General features: G+C 43.5%; 2 protein-coding genes across 2 annotated transcripts in view; both read left to right on the plus strand.

Moving 5' to 3' along the window:
• On the plus strand, nt 1-14,606 carry LOC113248230 (olfactory receptor 52B6). The gene is made up of 4 exons (XM_026489588.4): nt 1-152; nt 2,665-3,626; nt 10,802-10,883; nt 14,271-14,606. The coding sequence occupies exons 2-4, from the start codon at nt 2,710-2,712 to the stop codon at nt 14,604-14,606; spliced, it is 1,335 nt and encodes a 444-aa protein (XP_026345373.2). The 5' UTR covers nt 1-152; nt 2,665-2,709.
• The window catches only part of TRIM6 (tripartite motif containing 6), a 15,272-nt gene continuing 6,123 nt past the window's right edge, over nt 14,517-23,665 (plus strand). The window contains exons 1-3 of the mRNA XM_026489601.4: nt 14,517-14,601; nt 22,222-22,711; nt 23,172-23,267. Coding sequence (XP_026345386.1) covers nt 22,289-22,711; nt 23,172-23,267 — 519 coding nt within the window. The 5' untranslated portion in view covers nt 14,517-14,601; nt 22,222-22,288. The remainder of the gene's footprint in view (nt 14,602-22,221; nt 22,712-23,171; nt 23,268-23,665) is intronic.

Genomic DNA, 23,665 nt, shown 5'->3' on the forward strand with positions numbered 1-23,665 from the left:
CTGGGACAGAGTAACCCTTGATGAGGATGGGAAAGCAAGGCCAGGAGACAAGAGGCGAACCAGTGGAGGGTAGAGAAATCAAAACCTAAAGAGGCGTTTATGGAAGGACTGACTTTGAAGGAAAGAAGAAAGAACAGTAAATAGTGGAACAGGTTAGTGGAATAATATATTTTTATGATAGCTGTTGTTATTTTGTTTGTTTTCAAGGTTCTAAAGACTTGAATGTTTATAAATGCAAAAGATCCAAGAAACAAGATCAAAGAAATTAGGAGAAATTGAGGATATATAAGAGAGGAGTGACGGACAGAACAAAGTCCCTGAGGGGGTGGGAAAGAAAGAGGATTCAGAGAATAGATGGGAAATTATTCTTTTAAACATACATACATACTTACACACATTTACACACACATTTACACACACACACACACACACGCAGGGATATGAGTATGTGTACGTTTATCCAGCTGGTTTAAGACGACACACACACAAAAGTAACTATGTGAGGGGCACCTGGGTGGCTCTGTCAGTTAAACATCTGCCTTTGGCTCAGGTCACGATCCCGGGGTCCTGGAATTGTGCCCCGCATCAGGCTTCCTGTTCAGCAGGGGGTCTGCTTCTCCCTCTCCCTCTGTGCTCTCTCTCTCTCTCAAATAAATAAATAAAATCTTAAAAGAAAAAAAGTAACAATGCGAGGTGATGGATCTCAACTAACTTGATTGTGCAATAATTTCACAACTGTATGCATATCCTAGATCACCACATTATACACCTTAAATATATGCAATTTTTTATTTGCCAGTTGTTAAAAAAATTAAATTAAAAAAACAAACTACAGATTTATTTTGAGAAAATCAGTATCTTCACAATCATCTGCGTCCTCTGATGTGTACGTGGTGTACATCTCCATCTACTTAGGTTCTAAAAAATCTCGGCCATATTTTGTAGTCCTCAGGGTAGAGGCTTTGCGAATTTCAGTTACATTTATTTATAAGTATGTGATTTTTTAACATATACTTTGTATGCTTTTATGTTTATATTATAAGGAAATTTTTAAATTCAATTTTCCGGTTGTTTGCTGCCAGTATAGGAAATTACAATTGATTTATAGTGTCTCTAAATAAATAGGTAAAATAACCTAAAGGAACTTTTTTATGCCTAGGTGAAGTAAAATATATTCCAGGTCTGATAAAGGAATCATTCATTGAAACACGGAAGAAACATTCACATGACTTTCTCTAAGACTGGAGGAAATGAGAGCAGAATGGGTGCAGAGATAAGATAAATTTGTGAGAGCGGAATAATACTATCAGGAGTTGGCTCCTGACAAAATTGAAGTCTGGGTTATACTGGAGGAAAGTTCTGTTAGGGGAAGAGGAATATGGACAGTGATAGAAGTTATATGTTCATTGTGAGGATAAGTGGGTAGGACTGAGGGGTCAAGTGGCCTGATGTAGTAAAGACTATTTGCATGGTCGTCATTTTCTCTACATCCTGACCATGTGAGCTAACACTGGTTAGATTTAGCGGAAGTCTGGGGGTGCCTGGGTGGCTCAGTCGTTAAGCGTCTGCCTTCAGCTCAGGGCGTGATCCCGGGGTCCTGGGATCAAGCCCCGCATCGGGCTCCCTGCCCCGCTGGGAAGCCTGCTTCTTCCTCTCCCACTCCCCCTGCTTGTGTTCCCTCTGTTGCTGGCTGTCTCTCTCTCTGTCAAATAAATAAATAAAATCTTAAAAAAAAAAAAAAAGAATATTTAGCGGAAGTCTGAGCATTTCCAGGGAGAATGCTGCAGAAACCAATTGAAACTGAGAAGCACTGATTCTGGCAGAAGCGATAGACATCTAGATTACATAGAAAGGAAAAAGCTCTTGTCTCAGTGGCTCACAAACTTTAGCACGCATCACAGTCAGCTGGTAGCCTTGCTGCCTCCTAGCCCCGTTTCTGATTCACTAGGTCTGTGGTACGGTCCAAGAATCTGCAAGTTCCCCGATGATGCTGATGATGCTGGTCTGAGGACCTCAGCTCCTGAAGCATTGTTCCACACCTTCCTTCTTGTTCTTGGTGACAGCACCACACTTCAGAGACAGATGGGTGACGCAAGAGGCACCACACCATTTAATAAGGCTTCCAAAGACAAAATTTAATGTAATAAACCAACAGGACAACAATTATGCTCATTTTAAAGATCAGAAAAAGTTTTAATTAGAAGAGACAGTAAGTTGCCCAAAATCACGCAGTCCAGTTGGCAGAGCAGACGCAGAAGCAGTTGCTCCTTGGCGCGGGACGGTAGCCCTCCTGTGCAGAGCTCATGACAGCGCACATACCTACAGAGATTATAGAGATTGGCTTTGGTGTTCTAGCTATTCCTGTTCTTTCCAGAACCTGTGGCACTGTCCTGGGTCTGGCAATGTTTTCGAGCCCTGTGAAAGTCCTAGAACTATACTGCAAGCCTCCGAATAAGAACACAGACCCTTTCTGTGGGTAGGGTCTGTCATCGTGCTCTTTGTGCAGAGCCCGTGTGTCATTGTCTAGAGAGAATACGCCTGTGCCGAGCCCATCGTGGTCATAGGACCTGGAAGTGCGTGCAGCCCTTGTAGTTGTTTGCAAGCCTTTATGTGCACTCTGCTGGTGTATATGAAGTCTGAAGCTATGTGTCCACTTTGGCACAGGTGAAGAAAATCACGGCCCTTTCATCTGCCAGCAGCACAGCTGCTATGAACGACTCTGACACACGTGTGGCAGGCTGCTTCCTCGTTGGCATCCCTGGGCTGGAACACCTGCACGTCTGGCTCGCCATCCCCTTCTGCACCACGTATGTAGCCGCCCTGGCAGGCAACGGCGTTTTGATTTGTGTCATCCTCTCCCAGCCAGGCCTGCACGAGCCCATGTATGTATTCCTGTCCATGTTGGCCAGCGCCGATATCTTGCTCTCCACTTCCACGATGCCCAAAGCACTGGCCAACTTCTGGCTAGGTTCTAGCCACATTTCTTTTGATGGCTGCCTCACCCAGATGTTCTTTATCCACTTCCTCTTCGTGGCTGACTCTGCCGTCCTGCTGGCCATGGCCTTTGACCGTTTTGTGGCCATCTGCTCCCCACTGCGATATGCCACAATCCTCACGAGCACGGTCATTGGGAAGATCGTCGCTGCCACCCTGACCCGCAGCTTCCTCATCATGTTTCCATCCATCTTTCTTCTCAAGCGCCTGCACTACTGCCGGATCAACGTCATTGCACACACTTTTTGTGAGCACATGGGCATTGCCCGTCTGTCCTGTTCTGATATCTCCATCAATGTCTGGTACGGGTTGGCAGCCGCTCTACTCTCCACAGGCCTGGACATCATCCTTATCACTGTTTCCTACATTCACATCCTCCGAGCTGTCTTCCGCCTTCCTTCTCGAAATGCCCGGTCCAAGGCCCTGAGCACGTGTGGCTCCCATGTCTGTGTCATCCTCCTCTTCTACATCCCTGCCCTCTTCTCCGTCTTTGCCTACAGGTTTGGTGGGAGACGCATCCCACGCTGTGTCCATATCCTCCTGGCCAACCTCTATGTGGTCATCCCACCTATGCTGAATCCCATTATTTATGGAGTTAGAACCAAGCAGATTTGGGAAGGGGCTAAACAGATGTTTTCACATCTTGCCCAGGAATCTAAATAAATGTTCTCGACTTGACCTCAGCTTAATCCCTTTCCATATCTATCAGTTGTTCCTGTATTCAGCCTGTCCTCCTCTCTACATCTTCCAGATATCGCTGAGCTATTATCATCTATGTCCTGATTTATTTAAGTACACGCTCTACTCAAACCCACCTTTGACTTCTTTTTTAGAAATCTACAGTAATACCCACCCCACTTTCTTCCAACTATTACTCAATACCTTCTGATAACCCACCATCTTAAGAAAAACTGATTAGGGGAAATGTGATAACTTACCTGAATCTACCATCCAAACAAGACTTTTCTCAGCATTCACTTGCATTTTTCTCCTTAGTGTGTGTATAAGAATATGTATTATATATATTCCTATAATATATATAATATATGAAAATATATATCATGTAACATATATACAGTGCTTGGTATATAATAAATGCTTTGCAAATATAGCTTTTTTGTATTGTTGTTTTAAGTATTATTAATTAATAGCTCATCCAACTCAATTAATAGCTCATTACCTATAATTAATAAAAAGTTGTCCCGAGACAAACCATAAGAGACTCTTAATCATAGGAAACAAACTGAGGGTTGCTGTGGGGGGGTGCTGGGGGCTGGGGTAATTGGGTGATGGGCATCAAGGAGGGCACATGATGTAATGAGCACTGGGTATTGTATAAGACTGATGAATCACTGAACTCTACCTCTGAAACTAATAATACACGATATGTTAATTAATAGAATTTTTAAAAAAGTAGTCCTGAGACCCGAACAGATTGTGTAATCATACATGAATTTTATTTCTACGTAGAGGAATAGGAAAGAGAAAACAAGATTTAAAAAAGAATTAATCTAATATTTATAGTAACTGAATTCAATGAAAAGAAATTTTTAAATATAAAAATTAACCGTATTTAGAAATTGTTGTAGACATTGCTCTAAGTACACCTACTACAAAACTTACAGACTCGATTGCTATTTTGCAGACACGCCAAGTTCATCTCCTCCTCAGGTCCTGGTAACTGTCAATCTGATGCCTGAAACTCCCTCTTCCTATATCTTTACATGACTCACTCCCTCCTTTCAGTCAGTTTTCTGTTGATATGTTTCTTCCACAGAGACATCCCTACAATCTTCCAATAATAAATACTTCCCTTTTTTCATGGCAAAACAACCAAAACCAAAGCCAAGTCCCCCCACCCCCAAAATAAAACACCATAAGCAAAATCAAAAGTCAATGTCAAACTGGGAAGAAATATTTTCAAATTATATTACAGATGAATGATTAATTTTTCCTAATATATAAGGAGCTGATAAAATGTAGGAAAAAAAGATTAAGCGTCTAATGAAAGAGGACAAAGTCAGCTGGAATACGCTTAACTACTAATAAGAGAAAATGAAATTAAGACTATACCAAAGTACAATTTCTCTCCTGTCAGATTGGCATAAATTAAAAGGATTAACATGGTGTCGGCAAAGATTTAGGTAAACAAGCTCTTTCATACATGGCTCATGAATATAAAATTTAACAGAATTTTTGTGGAATTTGAAAATATCTTGACAAAATTCTCGTGCATTTATCCTTTGATCCAGCAACCACACAGGAAACTTCCTTTTAGACATGGCTTCACAGGTACAAAACAATATATGCCCAAGTTTAGTATTTATGGCAAAATTTTTATAATACTAACATAGTTGAAAAACTTAAATGGAGTCTGAATCCTGGGCCCCAGTGCTTACTAGGAGTGGCACATTTCCCAAGTTCCACAAAGACTTTAAAGCCACACAGACTTGACTTAGAGAAAGTCACCATATTCAGTACACACTAGCCATTTGTCGCTAGGCAGTGTATCGAATCTCTTTAAACTTCTTTTCCTTCTCTGTAAAATGTGGTAACACCCACTTCAGAGTTGTTTTGATTATTAAAGAGATTAGCCTGACATAACAAAATAAATGGTGTTTTAATGGACATTTTGTTGCTATCAAATTTGTCAGTATTGGGGCGCCTGGGAACTCAGTCAGTTCAGCGTCCCGCTCTTGATTTTGGCTCAGGTCATGATCTCAGGGTTCTGTGTCAGGCTCCGCGCTCAGCCGGGTTGCTGCTCTAAGACTCCTTCTCCCTCTCCCTCTGCTTGCCCACTGCCCCCATCTCTCTCTCTAAAATAAATAAGTAAATCTTTATTCAAAAAATGTGTCACTATTATACAATAGCTGGACTACACTTCCTTTCAGGTATACTTGTGTGTGCATCGCTGGGAGAACTGTATTTCTGTAGGTTAAATACCTAAAAGTGGAAGAGTCAGATGATAGATTATACATATTTAAAATTTTAATAAATTTTAAGAAGTTGAATTTTAAGAAATTTTAAGAATTAAATTTTAATAAATTTTAAGAAGGCTTTTTAAAAAGCCTTATTTACGTATTTTTGTTCATATCAATTATGATTTGAATCAAACAGCCCTAGGGTATCTGTTCCATTTGGCAAATTCTTGATAACTGCTTTAGTAACTTTTGGTAATGTATTCTTTTTTTTTGGTCCTTCACCCCTCAGTCTGAATAACCTTGAAAAAATTGAGAGCCTTCTAGGCCTTGAAAGAAACAGAATCTCACCAATCTGAATTAAGAAAGAGTTGCTAATGAGTAACAAGGAAGGAGATAACCTGTGTCATCATCCTGGACCTTCTGACAGTACCTTGAGCACCAGCTATGCCCCCAGCATCCAGAGAGGCTGCATCCTCAGAATCTGGGAGAAGAGTCAGCCAAGGAAAAAGCCAAACCTACACTACTGTCTACCGTGTACTGGATCAGCTTCCAACCTAGAACACCTAGAACATTCTAGCCCTTTCTCCATCTGGCCATCCTGGCTGAAAACCGCAGGACGCTGAGGCTGGGTCCTAGAGAGACACTTCACAAGAATTGTCAGGAAACATTGGCAAAGATAGGGAAACGGGAGAAAAAGATTACTGGTGCTCTTGGAGTGGAATTTTGGGTGTTGTCTAACAGACTCCGGGAATTATCTGGTTTTATAAGGATGTACTACTGTGATTATCTTTGATTGACTGGGGTCTAGGCTATTTTACAACCCTATAAATTGTAGAAAATGTTAACAAAGCAAATGTTTTCTGTCTGGCATTGCAAATGATTCCTGCTCACGGCAAATGAAAGTAATTTTGTCTGCTGAGAACACAAATTTCTTGCCAACTGCTGGCTCCCTCAGAGTAACCCATAAATAATCTGTTGATAAAACAAGGCAAAGTTTAGTCTTAATACAAGAAGAAAGACAGAGTCTTCAAGGGAGAATGATGAAGTTGAGATATTTACAAACATTTGGAGTTCTGTTCAAGATGGGTCTTGCGATTCAGCGGCTTAATTAAGAATGAGTAAGGATAACAGTTTAAGATTGATGGAAACAGTAAGGTAAGAAGAATTTTGAGGTAAGGAGGCTTGAAAAGTCTTGAGAAATAAACTCTATCTATTGAAGTTGATCACATATGAATGTATTTCTATGTTGAATAATAAACTTACCTGAAATTTTTACCTTCCTGGATGAGAGCCTCCTAAAATAGCAAAACCATGTTGGAATGGTATGTTTTTACTAGTGTAGAGAGTAAGTTATATAGGATGGCGAATGTTTCCATTCTCATTCCTTAAGTCATAGTCTTATTTAAACTGATTTTAATATCTTCCTGGTTCCTTCTTTAATTAATGAATTAAATAAATCTTCGACATGTGTTTATCTTATATTTGTATAAATGTTGTGGATTTTATCTCTGTTTTAAATCCTTTAATGAGAAAGGAGATGAGAGACTGGGAGAGCGGGAGGAGAAAAAAAAATGTGGCATTAAAGACTCACATGAATTTAAAGTGAGGGCTGTGTGTGTGTGCATTTCTCTAACCATGGTCAGCTAACTGGTGAAGAAAAAGCAGCAAAGAGCCAAATATAAACAGGGTTGGTATTTTGCTAAGAACCCACAAAGAAGGTGGAGAGTGGCAAAGTCTTTGAATGAACACGTCAAAGAGTGATTATAATAGTGGAATTTAAACTGGGAATATTGGAGAGTAGTGCAGACGTGGAGGGGGTGCTGTGGACAGGGAATAGGTGTCAGGAACCAGTTTCATTATGGTGGGATTAAAGGAAATTATGGTGATGGCGCCTAAAGAGAAAGAGTGAAAGGATTGAAACCGAGGTCATAGAAAGGTTTTGTAATTATTGGTGACAACAGGGTGTGCAGCATGACCATGGGAAGGAGGGACTGAGAAAGGATGAAACACAAGCTTATTTTAGGAAAGGTAGTGAACAGAATGAAGGTCAGTATAAGCAAGGATCCTCTATGAATTGAATTATCAAGAATCACGATAAGAAAGTAATGGAGAGAGAGAGACAGAGACAGAGACAAAGAGCCAGGGGCGAGACCAAGAATGTAAAGATAATATTCCAAGAAGTTCATAATACAGGGAATCTTACTGATAGATGACTGTGAGTCTCGGATTGTCCAGGGGAGGATTTCAAAAGTTTAAGAGGGCTGGAATATGGAATCACAACTAGGGCTATCCAGGGCCTTAGGGCGATAAGAGTCTGAGCAATGACCTTGAATCATGACCTTCTTGCATGTGACATAACAGGGATAAAATGCATAGTGACATTGTTCCTAATGGTCTCAAAGCAGTGAGTGGTGGTGAGTATCCGGGGGGAGAGAGGTGCGACGGCTAAGTCCAGGAGAACTCATTGTTGGCTGCTCCAGCCTCTGGAGATGTGGAGGCTGGGGAAGGGCTGGTGTTCTCAGAGGCAGAGGGTCGCTCTCTTGATTCCTGGGGCATCACTTAACATTCCATGCCCCTCTGGACAAGATGGACTTCACCTATTCTGCACAAGGCAGTCAAGTTCTCCCAGGCTCCCTTCTGCCTTTAAATGCACAAAGACTCCAGGACCTCTTAGGTGCTTACAAAACATTTGAATCTTAAAAACAATATTCCTCATAATATAGAGGAAGGGTAAGTTGTAAAACAACAATTAATCAATACTTAACTATTAACCATACTGTTATGCTTCAGTTCGACTCTCCTTGTTAATTATTTTGAACACGTGGGATGCGGGCATGTTTTTGTTTCAGATCACGGAGGAAAAATAAACATCCCCGAGGCCAAGACCTCAATATCACTGTCTACTGGCCTCTGGTAATATCCAAGCCCTTTGTATTTGCTGTTCTTCAAGATCCTGTCACAGTTCTTCCTTGCTTGGGGCAGGCATTTCTTCCTCTTTCAATTTCGCCATTGGTGTTGCAGCATTCCTGACAAAAGTACGCACTGAAAATGACTGGACATATTTTGAATACCTCCCTATAGCAGACTTTTGGGCTCCTCCAGTCCCATCCCATTCTTTCCTCTTTTACCCCTCCCCCACCCCCAGAACTTTTCCTTGCTCTCTGTCCCATTCTGCACAGGCAGGTATAGGTGAGTGAAGCCAGGTGCCCTTCACCCTCCCTACTGAGAGTTTCACCTCCCCTACCAGACTTCAGCAGTGGGCTGGTGCTGAGTGGAGAGATGGAGGGGATTTTGCAAGTTTAAAGTGTGACCTGAGCTTGGGTAGTGAGCAAAGAAAAGCTGACCTCGGGCCATGAAGAAGCTGTGTAAAGGCCATTGTCCAGCAGACCCTGACACAGAAAGCTAAATGGAAGAGGAGAGGCAGCGCTGAAGCCCTGAATAAAGGGGTCACGCCACCAGATAAGTGAGACTGAGAGGCCAGCATCCGGCATTTCTTTCTTTTTCTTCTTTTTTTTTAAAGATTTCATTTATTTATGAGAAAGAGAGTGGGAGAGCACTAATGGGGGGGAGGAGGAGGGAGTTGGGGAGGGGATGGGAAGTGCCCTATCTCCTAATTTCTTTTTTTTTTTTTAAGATTTTTTATTTATTCGACAGAGATAGAGACAGCCAGCGAGAGAGGGAACACAAGCAGGGGGAGTGGGAGAGGAAGAAGCAGGCTCATAGCAGAGGAGCCTGATGTGGGGCTCGATCCCATAACGCCGGGATCACGCCCTGAGCCGAAGGCAGACGCTTAACCGCTGTGCCACCCAGGCGCCCCTGGCATTTCTGTTTCTGCTCCAGGAGATAAGCCCAGTTTCCTTCCTTCCTTCCATCTTTCCTTCCTCCCTCCCTCTCTCTCTTCCTCCCTTCCTTTCTTCTTTTCTTTCTTTCCATTTAAATAAGAGCTTTATTGAGATGTAATTCACATACCACACAATTCACTTGTTTTGAGTGTATGACTCAGTGTTTATTATGTTCATAAAGCTGTGTCGCTATCACCACCACCAGTTTTAGAGCGTCCCCATTACTCACCTCCCCCAACAAAACCAGTATCCCTTTTTCTTCCGTCCCACCTCCCAGCCTGAGGCAACCACTAAACTACTTTCTCTTTTTATAGATTTACCAATTCTGGACATTTTACGTAAATGAAGTCATATAATATGTGATCTTTTTGGACTGGTTTCTACTGTTTTCAGGGTCCATCCGTGTCATTGCACGTACCGGTACTTCATTCCTTCGGACGGCTGAATCATCTGCTGTGGCAGGGACATACCACGTTTGTTTATCCATTTATAAGTTAATGGGTGTTAATGTAAGAACACAGGAATCTGGGAGAATTACTAGTCCTGAGACTCCTATATTCTACACTCCCCACTGACTTCGAGATCTGCCAAGTTCTCTTAATATAGACATCCGTCGATTCCTGCTAATCGTGACTCCTTATTACCCAGATCAGGGACCGTATCTGCTAGCTTCTCAATATCCCGTCTCCTTTGCCCGACGGTTCTCACGAGGGCTCATAGCATACTTCACAAGACAAAGTGATTAACTGTCTCCACCCCGCCGCATCCATATACTCCTTTACTCCCCTCTAGGACACTTTGCACCACCTATGAGAGAAAAGGAAGCGTCCAGAAATCACAGAACACACCCCCTTCGAGAAAGGCTTAATACTGAGGTCGGAAAAGCAGGACCCAGGCTGACTATACTAGAAACCCAACAGGGAACATGAAAGATGCAAAATAAGATCTCTAGGGTTTAGAGCCTCACCATCCTCCCGGGAGCTTAATGCAAAATTAGTCTTAGGTTCTCCTTGTTTCTCCCTCAAATATGGTTCGATCGCACAGCCTGATCTTGCCACCTCAGCGGCTTGCTTTACCAGTTACCTCATATTCTAACTGTTGCCTTCTTCTAGTTTCATCTGGACTGGTTTAATCATCTATTAGTTGGTCCCCTGGTTCAGCTTTGTGTACCTCCTGGCTGCCACCTTCCCCAGACACCCAAAAGATCTACCCAGAATACAAATAGTTACACTTTCCATTGCCTATAGGATAATAAAATCCAACCCCATTGGGGCACCTGGGTGGCTCAGTCAGGTAAGCGTCTGCCTTCGGCTCAGGTCTTGAACCCAGGGTCCCGGGATCAATCCCCTGCAGCCACCCTCCTGCTCTGCGGGGAGTCTGCTTCTCCCTCTGCCCCTCACTCTGCTTTTTTTCTCTCTCTCAAATAAATAAATAAAATCTAAAAAAAAACAACAACAACAACCCATAAAAGACATTTATTAAATGGAAAGTAAACTAGCAGACACATTACAGGACAACACCTATTAGTACCTGACATGCCAGTTAATTTTGGACAAACAAATGTAAGTTGAGTTTCTCAGGCTTTCTTCCTGAAGCAGATTTCCATCCTTCACTATCTTTTCCGTGATAAGCTGAATTTCAGGAGTAAAAACTGAATTGTCAAAGGCCTGTGAAGGGTGAGGGTGGGTGGATTGGGCTTGCATGAAGTTGGGGTTCAACACTGAGGGGAAATAAGAGTCCAGGAGATAAGAGAGATCAAGAAAAACTTAAGAGAACGCAAACTGATTGGAAAGATAAAAAGACATTTTAAAAAGAGCAAAGCAGTGTGGCATTTGCCCTGGAATTTTGGAGAAGCTAGTCTCCTGAGAGAAATGCAAGTCTGAAAAGAAATGCAAATTGTATTGAATGGAATCAATTATCCACTATTTGATTTATTCACCCTCACACTGAAAAAAGATTTTGATGAAAAGAGTTTTGAGCTAATTCCTGTGCGAGGTACCGTCTTTCCTTTGTATCTTTTTCAGACCTAGACCTCAGACTTCTTGAAAAAATATTATTATTGAAGTATAGTTGACATACAATGTCATATTAGTTTGAGATGTCCAACAGAGTGATTCGACAATTCGATATACTACTCAGTGCTCACTGCCATAAGATGGTCACCATCTGCCACCATAGAAAGTTATTCCGTATTATTGACTGTATTCCGTATGCTGTACTTTTTCATTCTGTGACATTTATTTTGTAACTTCAAGTAGGTAACTCTTAATTCCCTTTACCTATTTTGCATCCCCCCCAGGCCGTCGTTAAGAGCGGGACTCCCTTGAGCTTTCTCCTTGGCCCTTTGCTCAGTTTCTTCAAGGTGCTTTCCCTGGAAAGATGTTCCTTTGGTTCTCCTTGGACTATCACTTCATATTTCTCTTCTTACTTCCATTCTTCATCTCTTACCTCACCTCTTCATGTCATCATTAAGACGAGAGAGTAAGAAATCTGGACGTACATCTAGAGTTATGTATCCTTGATCCTCCCTATACATTATCACTGATTTGCATGGAGAGAAAACAAATTATTTCACAGATCCATTCTCTTTTATCCTAACTCAAGAGCATCTAGTGAAGCATGCTTTCCTCTGTACTAAAGCAATAGCTAGACATTTACTCTCCCTGGATTGAGGCATTTTGTTACTTGCAGACCTCTGTACCCTGCTCACTGCTGCCAGGTGCTCTCTTCTTCTTCTTCTTCTTCTTCTTCTTCTTTTTTTAATAAAGATTTTATTTATTTATTTGACAGAGATAGAGGCAGCCACAGCCAGCGAGAGAGGGAACACAAGCAGGGGGAGTGGGAGAGGAAGAAGCAGGCTCCTAGCGGAGGAGCCTGATGTGGGGCTCGATCCCACAATGCCGGGATCACGCCCTGAGCCGAAGGCAGACGCCTAACCGCTGTGCCACCCAGGCGCCCCCCAGGTGCTCTCTTCTTATGTGACATTTACATATTCAGAACATGTCACTCCCCAGCTACCCCCTACCATCCCCCCCACACACACACCTGATTAAAACTCTTTAGTGGCTTGCCGGCGATGTTAAGATAATCTAGTGGGGAAAGAATATGGTCCTGGGACAACTGGATATCTACATGCAAAAGAATAAAATTGGACTTCTATTTCACACCCTAAAAATTAACTCGAAATAGATCATAAACCTAAGTATAAGAGCTAAATCATAAAATTTTAAAAAATATATAGGAGTAAATCTGAGAGTTGGGAAAATTCAAAACTTGTTCTTCTAAAGGATGCGGTCGAGAAAATGAAGAGACGACCTCTAGCATGGGAGAAAATATTTACAAATCATAGAATTCATAAAGGACTTGCTTCTAGAATATATAAAAGAACTCTTACTTAATAATAAAATGACAACCCATTTAAAAAAATGGGCCAAGGAACAGAATAAACATTTCTCCAAAGAAGATATGCAAATAGTAGTAAAGTGTATGAAAAGATGTGTAACACCATTAGTCCTTTGGGAAATGCAAATTAAAATATCAGTGAGATACCACTTCACACTCACTAAGATGACTATAAAAGACATATGATAACAAATACTGGCGGAGATATGGAGACATTAGAACCCTTTACACTGCCGGTGGGAATGTAAAATGGTGCATTCACTTTGGAAAACAATCTGGAAGATTCTCAAGCATAAATACATGATCTGGTAGTTTTATTCTTAGGTATATGCCCAAGGGAGAAAAAAAGCCTAGGTTAAAAAAAAACCAACAACAAAATTAAAAAAACTTGTACAAGAAAATTCATGTCACATTATACATAAAAGCCAAAAAACAGACACAATCCAAAATGTCTAAAACCTGATGAATGGGTAAACAAAATGTGGAAAAATCCTTGTTGCCCAACCTTTCTGCGCTGACTTTTATCTGGACCCCTCCCTCCTTCCTGTAGGCCCTCCTCCCCCAATGCACTTTCCCAGACCAGGTCAGCTTCGTCTCCTCGGTTCCCCTGGGCCAAAAGTTTGCCCTTCCTTTTCGTCTCAAGAGTTACTGTGCCCCTGAAACCTTATACTTACAGCTCTCAGGCTTCATAAGCTTTGCATGTATTCACAAGGACCTAAAGACCCGTATACATGATCTCTCATAGGGTACATAGGTCACGTAGGTTAAAACCGCAGATATAATTTTTAAGTTAAATTTTAATGATGTTTTGGGGCGCCTGGGTGGCACAACGGTTAAGCGTCTGCCTTCGGCTCAGGGCGTGAACCCGACGTTCTGGGATCGAGCCCCACATCAGGCTCCTCGGCTATGAGCCTGCTTCTTCCTCTCCCACTCCCCCTGCTTGTGTTCCCTCTCTCGCTGGCTGTCTCTATCTCTGTCAAATAAATAAATAAAATCTTTAAAAAAATTTTTTAATGATGTTTTTGCAAAACATACCATTATGATGCGAAGCGGTTATCTTTACCTACTAGTATAAGTTTGGATATTTTTATTCAGACGTTTGAATCAACAGGTGTACTATCAGTGTTCCTCAACACTGACACGAGGTCAGAAAACTCAAGTGAAGAAGATTTGCAAGCGCCATCTCTGGTGTTCAGGTGCTCTCCAAGGCCCCAACCTGCAGCGCACAGGTAAGCAGAACAGCGCCCCCGCCGGCAGGTGCGGCCCCGGCGACCACACCCCTGGAGTGCAGGACCGCGCGGCGCTGGACAGGCAGCCCTATCAGCAGCCCTATCAGCAGCCCTCGCCTGCCTCGCCCCGCCTCTGGGCCCGGAGTCTCTCGGCTGGGACGGAGGTGGCCGCAGCCGTGTGTCCTCGGCTCGGATCCAGGCCCCGGAGTCCAGGTTAGTGAGCCACTCCGTTTTCTGGCCAGCCACCGCTGTCCGCTCTGGTACCGGGAGTTCGACCCGCCCTGCAGGCTGGGCTGCGGGTTCGCGGGTGGACAGGAGTGAGGGAGACCTCCGCGGTTTTGAGTTGACTCAACTTTGGCAAGGGAGCTCGGTAGGCCAGGCTACTCCTGGCTCGGGACCCGGGGTGGTCTGTGCAAAGGGTCGTGACCGGGCCGCAGGAGGTAGGGAAAGCAGCCCTGAAAGTTTTGAGTTCGGGAATGCGTGCAAACCGTGGGACCGGCGTGGATTCCGAGGTCAGCATCCCCTCCCCCATCGCTGTCTCTGCCCCCAGGAAGTGACACCGCTTATCCTCCACCCGGGAGGCCCTGACCTCTCCCCGGGGAGCTGGGGGGTGAGGCTTCCGCCCTCGCCCGACCTGCGGGTCTGTTCCAGGGCCGGGCCCTCGAGCCCCCGGTCCTCACAGTCTACTCAAAACTACTGGGGGAGTCTTGACTCCCCGGGGGCTGCTCATTCTGTCGGTAGGCGGGTCACAGGGAGACGTCTGCCCTTCTGTGACAGGCCACTTGCTGTCACTCCTGGCAGAGGTGAGAGGGCAATAAAAGATGCGGTCCCTCCCTTTCCGAGCTCATGATGTTGATCATTTTATTTTCATTTCTTTTTCATCCTCACTGCGAATGAGCTCGGTGACATTAGGGACAACGTTAATTAAGTTAATCAGTCGATGCAGAAATGGGTGGTGATCCTGTGTCCAAATTCTGCCTCTGACACTGATCTCTTTGAGCTTCCGGTTTTTTCTCCCATCTGTAAAATGGGTCGAAGTGATACTTACACCCTAGAGTTTTGGTGAGAATTAAGTGGAGGGAAAGGTTTAAACACACAGGCGACTGCCTGACAAATAGTAAGTTAAATCATTACTCTTGACAAAGTCAACGCTGAGCTTTTAAAAAATTGCAGTCAGAACAATTTTTGCAAGATAGAGTGGGGAACAAAATGTTAAAATGCACTACAATGAAGAAGAATATGCCTAACATCTAAACAAGTGAAAATAGAACAAGAGTATTAAAAATTTGGAATTACGCGTGGAATATCACAAATGCAGGGAAAAAATAAGAATTTTGTGAACGGTCCATTTAAAAAAAGCCTTGGTTAATGGCATTATCTAAAACTCAGGGAGAAGAAAACTTGTGCAGGACAATATTTTAAGAATTTGCAAAGTTATTAAATTATACGTTTCTGAAATGCATGGGATAGAGATTCTTTGGAAGTACATTTAAAAAAGAATTTGAACCTGATTATGTTCCAATTCCAATATTTATCAAGTGCCCCCTGCTAGATAATCCATCCCAGATAATAGGTTAAATAGAATATAACCCGACACAAAGGTAAAAAAATACATCTTATTTTTCCCTAAGCATAAGAAACCAAACTCACTTAATGCAATTTCCACCATTTAGGTTTCTGCTGCATTTTCAGTTGCGCTCCCAGCTGGGTGGCAGCGCTGCCCATCTTACTTCTAACTCATTCTGCGCCCCCGGCCGGGGCTAGCCTGTAGTATTCCCTGCCCAGACACTGACTTTTATTCTGAAGCTATTTTGATACTGAATTGTGAGCTTCCTTTCTATAGAATGCTTCCGATCTATCAGCCTATCCTCTAATTCTTCCGCGCCCCCCCCCCGCCTCTTTCCAGCTATTTTGCCCCCCAAATGGCATCTGCCAGGGAAGGAAGTGCCTTTACGCAAGACAGGGCTTCTGACCCGTGGATGTGCATAGAGTCACCTGGAGACCTTTATTGACTTGCAGAAACTGAAGGGGTCAGGGTGAGGCTGAGATTCTGCATAAAGAGCTCCACCGGATGCCAATGCTGATAGCGGACCACCCGACATTCTTTCTCAGGCATCTGCTTCTGATTTAATAGTTCCACCTGGTCCTGAATTTGGCCTCTTTCATTTGCAGATTCGATCCACAGGGCTTTGGGATCTGAACTCACACAGCCAGGCTGTGGTCTCTCAGTCGGGTCACTGCTCTTGACACAGAACTTCCTGGGAGACTGAATTGACCTGCCTTGTCTCCTCCGGGCTGCGCTCCGCTGCTGCGGGTAGTCAAGGGCCTGCTGGGATCTGGGCAAGGTCTACTCAAACATGCTAACTAATTTCTTCCTTTCTGCAGCCTCAATTTTATACCCTCTGACAAGAGACATTAACTCTTACAGCATCTTTTCTGTTCAAAAATCTTTCACTGTCTTGAATATCTATAGGACTGCATTAGGTGGAAAAGAAATATAGAAATATAATGGGGCCACATACATAATTTTAAATTTCCCGTGGCCTTATTTAATAGAAGAAACAGGTGAAATTGATTTGAATATATTTTATTTAACTCAGTGCATTAATAATATAAAATATTAAGATGTGTAATCAATATAAAAACTATTAGTGTTATATTTTCGATTATTTTTTCTAACAAAATCTTTGAAATCTGGTGTGTATTTTATACTTAAAACATCTCATTTTTGACCAGCCACATTTCAAGTGTGCAAGTGGCTGCCATATTCGACAGCTCGGTTCTAATTTATGCTTAGACAATCAGAAAGCCAAGCCTTCAACTTTTCTCAATATGTTTCTTCTTTGTTTTTGTCAGCTCTCATGAGTTACAATTTACATCTATTAAATCAATTGTAAGGCATACAATTTGGTGAGTTATGTACACAGTTGTGCAACCGCCAACACAGTCCATTGTAAAGGGCATTTTCATCGCCCCCAAAAGTTCCTTTGTCCTGTTGCAGTTAATCCCCTTCTCACAGCCCTGGGTTTGGCACTAGTCTATTTCCAGATAGTATAGTTTTATTTTTTCTAGGATTTCATATAAATGGAATCATACAGTAACTTACCTTTGGAATCTAGCTTCTTTCCGTTTGTATCATGCTTTTGAGATTTATCTGGTTGTAAGTATCAGTTCCACTTTATTGTTTGGCAATATGCCATCGTATGGACATACGAAATGTCTTCATGTTCCAGTTAATGGTTTTATGGATTATTTCCAGTTTTTGGCTGTTACTGCATTGCACTGCATCTATAAAGCAGAAATGCCCCATGGCCCCTCCTGTACTTGAAGGTCACGACCGGGACCCCAGGGCTAGTGTGACTTCGGTGAGGCAGTGCATTTGTGAGTTGGCGCTTCCGTAATGTCCCAGACAAGACTCCAGCTAGGTAAGCCGAGCACGTGGCTTACAAGGAAGGTGATTAAATGCAAGAACACACTCACTCACTCTACACTTACGGGAATACATACATAAGAAAAATGTCTTTAAAACATTCTCATTGTGATTTAAGACAATGGTAATATAGTTTCACAACGGAAAACTTCTAATAATGAGAACAAAATAGTGTTTTTCAATGAGGGCATCTATCTGAATTCAGCACAAACAATAAAGTTAGAGTAAGTTCTAGCATCTCTAGTTGTGTAGAGAAGCTTCTAGCTTTCTTAAGTGACCCTTGCCCCGGGCACACGGAAACAGCTGGCTCAGGTCAGGCTTTTTCACATTGTCCTTACATGCCATCTCATTAAATCTTGTTACGAATTGAAATAGTGGATTTTTCTCCTAGGTCCGAAAGAAGTAAGAAGAAATGAAAAGGGGTGAGAAAGTGATTCATAAATTCTTACGACAGATATTTATATCGATCTCTCTCTCTACCAGACTTTGGTCTGTCCCCAGTAAAAATATTAAGAGACCCTTTTCCTCCTGGTGGCAGATAAGAGCACTGAAGGATCGGAGAGCAGCGCCAGCATAAATGTAGCCATGACTAGTTTTTATTGAGACTGTTCTGTGCATTGGCTCAGGTAATTATCACAACTGTACTCCTAAGAGAGGAATTGATCTCAGCAATGAGAAACGAAAGATGGAGCCACAGCTCAGATCAGGAATCATTCCAGTGTTCTAAAACTAGATCAGTAAATTCAGGGTTTAGACCTGGGTCTACATTACTCTAGCACCAGTGCCCTCCTTTCTGCCCTAGACTGCCAGGGAGAAGGAAGCAGCCTAGGTCTGTGGGTTGTGCTGCCAGGGATGAAGCAGAGTGGGGCTGGGGAGGGAGCCTACAGATAGCTTAGCAAGAGTGTAGGATGCTTTTTTTTTTTTTTTTTTAAGATTTTATTTATTCATTCCACCGAAAGAGAGACAGCCAGTGAGAGAGGGAACACAAGCAGGGGAAGTGGGAGAGGAAGAAGCAGGCTCCTAGCAGAAGAGCCTGATGTGGGGCTCGATCCCAGAACACCAGGATCATGCCCCGAGCCAAAGGCAGACGCTTAATGACTGAGCCACCCAGGCGCCCCTTGGATGCTTTTAAGTGTGAAGAACAGGGCTATCCTGAATCAGCGCAGTCATGTCATGACCTGAGTGCCCTTGCAGGTGGTACGGGTAGCATGAAGAAAACATTTCCTTTTAAGGACCCGATGGGTCACGGGTTAATAACCTGAGATTTGGAGCTACATAAAACTGGATCATAATCTTTACTTTGGCACTTACTCACTCTGAGACTTTTGGCAGTTAAATACCTTCTTAAGAAATTCACTTTTCACATTCTTAAATAGGTGTTATTAAACTTCCATGATAAAAGTATTGTGGGATTTGCTTATAAAGTGTCCGTAAAGAGTCCTAGCCCATAAGAAGTGATCAGAAAATGGTATGGATGATGATTTTCTGCCTTCCTATTTACTGTTCTTGAAACAAATACCTTCATACCTCATTATCTCCCCATACCAGCTACAGAACCATGCTTGACCCTAGGCCTCTCCCAGGACACATCTTATGTGCAAGCTGAGGGCTTGGGAGAGCCCTGGACTGGAGGTCACTGGTAGCCTCCCCCTCTTCTTTTTCCCTTGCATACACTTTGTTTTTTGAGATAGAAATCTCATGCCATAAACTTCACTCTTTAAAGGTATACAGTATTTTTTTGGTATAATCCCAAATATGTTCAACCAGCACCACTAATTCCAGAATATTTTCACTACCCCAAAAAGAAACCTCAAACCTATGAGCAGTTATTCCCATTCTTTCTCCCACCAGCCCCCAACAATTAATCCATTTTCCATGTCTAAGGTTTGGCTACTCTGGACATTTTATGTAAATGGAATTCTGTAATATGTGATCTTTTGTGTCTGGCTTCATTCACTTGGCCTAATGTCAAGGTCCATCCATGCTCTAGTATGAACCAATACTTCATTCCTCCTTCCTCCCGCTTTGACACTTCTATCCCATTCGTGATTCCAAAATACTTCCCTGAAATGCTATAAGACCTCTTTGTGCCAGCCATCCCATGGGCACACATCTTCCTGGGGTCCTACACTAGGATGCATGTGGCCTCCACCACCCCACCTTTCCCCTTTCCCACCAGCACACGGGTCCCCTAAGACTCCTGTCAAAGTTTATGACAGGCCGTGGTGAAATTTCTTCAAATAGGACCTTTCTCATTTCCGCTCCCCTAAAGCACTGGGTCTGTGATCGACTTTTATCACCTTTACAACCAGATGTGTGGAGAAAGTTCTGAGGTTGAGGATGGAGCCTTGAACCATGACTGGACATGTTAGATTCTGCCAACCCTGTGGCTTACAAGGTGTTTGATTTGATAATGTCACTTAACGTCTCTATTGCTTTGTCAAAGGGCCCAAAGTACTCTTATTTATTCAGAGTTTTCTATGAGGGATGAGGAAAGCAGGGGATTGTGATTTCTAAACCACAGTTAGGTATAAAAAGGTTGTAAAAGAGGTTACAGCCTGTGTTCTCCTTTATGATTTTGAGGGATTCCTGTCTCACTTCGAGTTCTTTCATCCGTTTGGAGTTAATCTTTGTGTATGGTGTGAGAGAGTGGTCAAGTTTCATTCTTTTGCATGTAGCTGTCCAATTTTCCCAGCACCATTTATTGAAGAGACTGTCTTTTTTCCACTGGATGTTTTTTCCTGCTTTGTCAAAGATGAGTTGCCCAAAGAGCTGAGGATCCATTTCTGGGGTCTCTGTTCTGTTCCATTGGTCTATGTGTCTGTTTTTGTGCCACTTTGGAAAACAGTGTGGAGGTCCCTTAAAAAGCTAAAAATAGAGTTACCCTGTGATCCAGCAATTGCACTATTGGGTATTTACCCCAAAGATACAGATGTAGTGAAGAGAAGGGCCATATGCACCCCAATGTTCATAGCAGCTTTGTCCACAATAGCTAAATCGTGGAAGGAGCTGAGATGCCCTTCAACAGATGACTGGATTAAGAAGTTGTGGTCCATATATACAATGGAATATTACTCAGCCATCAGAACGATTACCCAACATTTGCAGCAATATGGATGGGACTGGAGGAGATTACGCTAAGTGAAATAAGTCAAGCAGAGAAAGACAATTATCATATGGTTTCACTCATTTATGGAACATAAGAAATAGGAAGATTGGTAGGAGAAGGAAGGGAAGAATGAAGGAGGGGTAAACAGAGGGGGGAATGAACCATGAGAGACTGTGGACTCTGAGAAACAAACTGAGGGCTTCAGAGGGGAGAGGGGTGGGTGAATGGGATAGGCCGGTGATGGGTAATAAGGAGGGCACGTGTTGCATGGTGCACTGGGTGTTATACGCAAATAATGAATCATGGAACACTACATCAAAAACTAAGGATGTACTGTATGGTGACTAACATAGCATAATAAAAATTATTATTGTTTAAAAAAGTGTTGTAAAAATATTACCTCAGGGTTATTATGGTCATTGTTTCTTCAGCATTTCTGGGAAGGTGACCAGGGGGGATGAGAGGGCTCTGTGAGGAACAGAGCTGTTAGAAGGTACAAGTGTCTTCACAATAAAATGATTCTCTTGGGAAAGCTCCTGACAAAGGAGGTTCTGGATTTTCATTCATCAAAAGTTGAGGACCTTACACACTTGAAACTAATATAACACTGTATGTTAACTCTACTGGAATTAAAATTAAAAAAAAATTTGAGAACCTGTGTGTAGACACTATTTCTGAAGATACAGTAATGAACAAAAACAGTCTGATTTCTAGAGCTTATTTTCTAGTGGGAGGATTCAGGCAATAAATATATACATTAGGTGGTGATAAAAAGGAAAATCAAGCAGGTTAGTATATGGAGAGTGATTGTATGGGTGGCCATGCTGTAGTTAGGCTAGACAGAGCCAACTCTTCTGGTAAGGGACCATGTGAAGAGAATGTGGAATGAAGTCACTGAGTCAGGCAGATATTAAGGTGAAGGGTCTTTCTTGAAACAGTCACAGCAAGTGCAAACATCCTGGGGCAGCAGTGTGTTTTGGTGCTTTCAACACTGAGGGTGTGTTCTGGTGGGTGAGAAAAGATCAAACAGATGGCGGCTCACTCAAGGCTACTCCTCTCACAGGCTTCAGTTGGTCCCTCCGTCCAGTAGGAGTGGAGGAAAATCATAATCCTTGTTCTACGGAGGATTGATGTCTAATAAGAGCTGGGGGGGAACAACATGTTTGAAGCTTGAGTAAGAAGCCCCTGTGACCCCAGGTCTCTGACCTGTTTGTCCGGGATACTCAGCATCCTTTTATTCACACTCATTTCTTACCTTGACCCCCCCCCCTTTTTTTTTTGCCCATCTACCCAGGATTCTATAAGCAAGAAGCACCTTAGAAATCCCAGCTGGGCAGGCAGGAGCCAGGAGAGAAGCTACAATGACCTCAGCGGTCCTGGTGGACATACGAGATGAAGTGACCTGCCCCATCTGCCTGGAGCTCCTGACAGAGCCCCTGAGCATAGACTGTGGCCACAGCTTCTGCCAGGCTTGCATCTCCGGGAACAGCGCAGAATCGGTGATGGGCCAAGAAGGGGAAGGCAGCTGTCCTGTGTGCCAGACCAGCTACCAGCCTGGCGACCTGCGGCCGAATCGGCACCTGGCCAACATAGCGGAGAGGCTCAGAGAGGTGGTGCTGGGCCCCGGGTTGCAGCTGAAGGCGATTCTCTGTGCACACCATGGAGAGAAGCTCCAGCTCTTCTGTAAGGAGGACGGGCAGCTCATTTGCTGGCTTTGCGAGCGGTCTCAGGAGCACCGTGGTCACCACACGGTCCTTATGGAGGAGGTTGCCCACGAGTACCAGGTAGGATTCCAGACGGAGGGAAGGCCGGAGACTGTAGCTTTTCTCCATGCTGTAATCTAGTTTCTTTGTAGTTTTCCCATTTACCTGGCGGATGAACCTAGAAAATGCCTCCTGCCCAAGAGCTGAGACTTTCTCTTTCTTGCTGCTCGAGACCTGCTCCACATGAGGAGATTGCTGTGGGGTAACTAGCGGCTGGGTGGATCGAGTGTGGGCGGTACAGTGGCAGTGAGAGGAGAGTCCTCCATGGGCAGCTTCTTTGCCTAGGAGGGAAGAGAATCAGCCTGTGCCCGTTGGCTTTTTATGCATACCCCCGGTGCATAAAAGATCCTCAGGCCTTCTCAGTTCTTCAGCCCCTGCAAGACAGGCTTCCGAGGTCAGCATAATCTCTTCCCCATTCACTCCGTTCTGGGCACAGAGACAAGTTCGTGCTTGACCCTGCTTGCCCTGATGTTTCTTTAAGGAGAAGTTCCAAGAGTCTCTGAGGAAGTTGAGGCAAGAGCAGCAGGAAGCTGAGAGACTGACTGCTGTTATCATAGGGAAGAGGACATCCTGGAAGGTAAGAGAGACTCCGGAAGATGTCCGGGGACAGGAATCTGGGGCAGGGCATGGGACTCTGGGTCTTATCTCTTCCCTGATTTGGCCGGAAGAGCTTCCCTTTGCCTAATCCTTCCCTGCAGCCCTTCCAAGCAAGGGCGTTGTTCATGGTGTGGGGATAGGGAAAGGGGAGTTAGAGAATGAACGTATCAAAAAGGAATTCAGGTTTTTAAAGATAGTTACAGTAGGAGAGGAACCATGGCCATTGGCAGCCCCCAGTTCCTGATTCCAGACCTTGTTCTACAGTTTCAAGCTCTGAACGCTCCTGGAAAGAGGTCTCACATAGGCCAGGCATTCCCACGTGGGTACTGAATTGGAAGGGGAGGCCAATGCAGAGGCATGGGAGGCCAGGGAGGTGGC

The sequence above is a fragment of the Ursus arctos genome, unplaced genomic scaffold (genome assembly GCF_023065955.2).
Source record: "Ursus arctos isolate Adak ecotype North America unplaced genomic scaffold, UrsArc2.0 scaffold_22, whole genome shotgun sequence".
NCBI lineage: Eukaryota > Metazoa > Chordata > Mammalia > Carnivora > Ursidae > Ursus > Ursus arctos.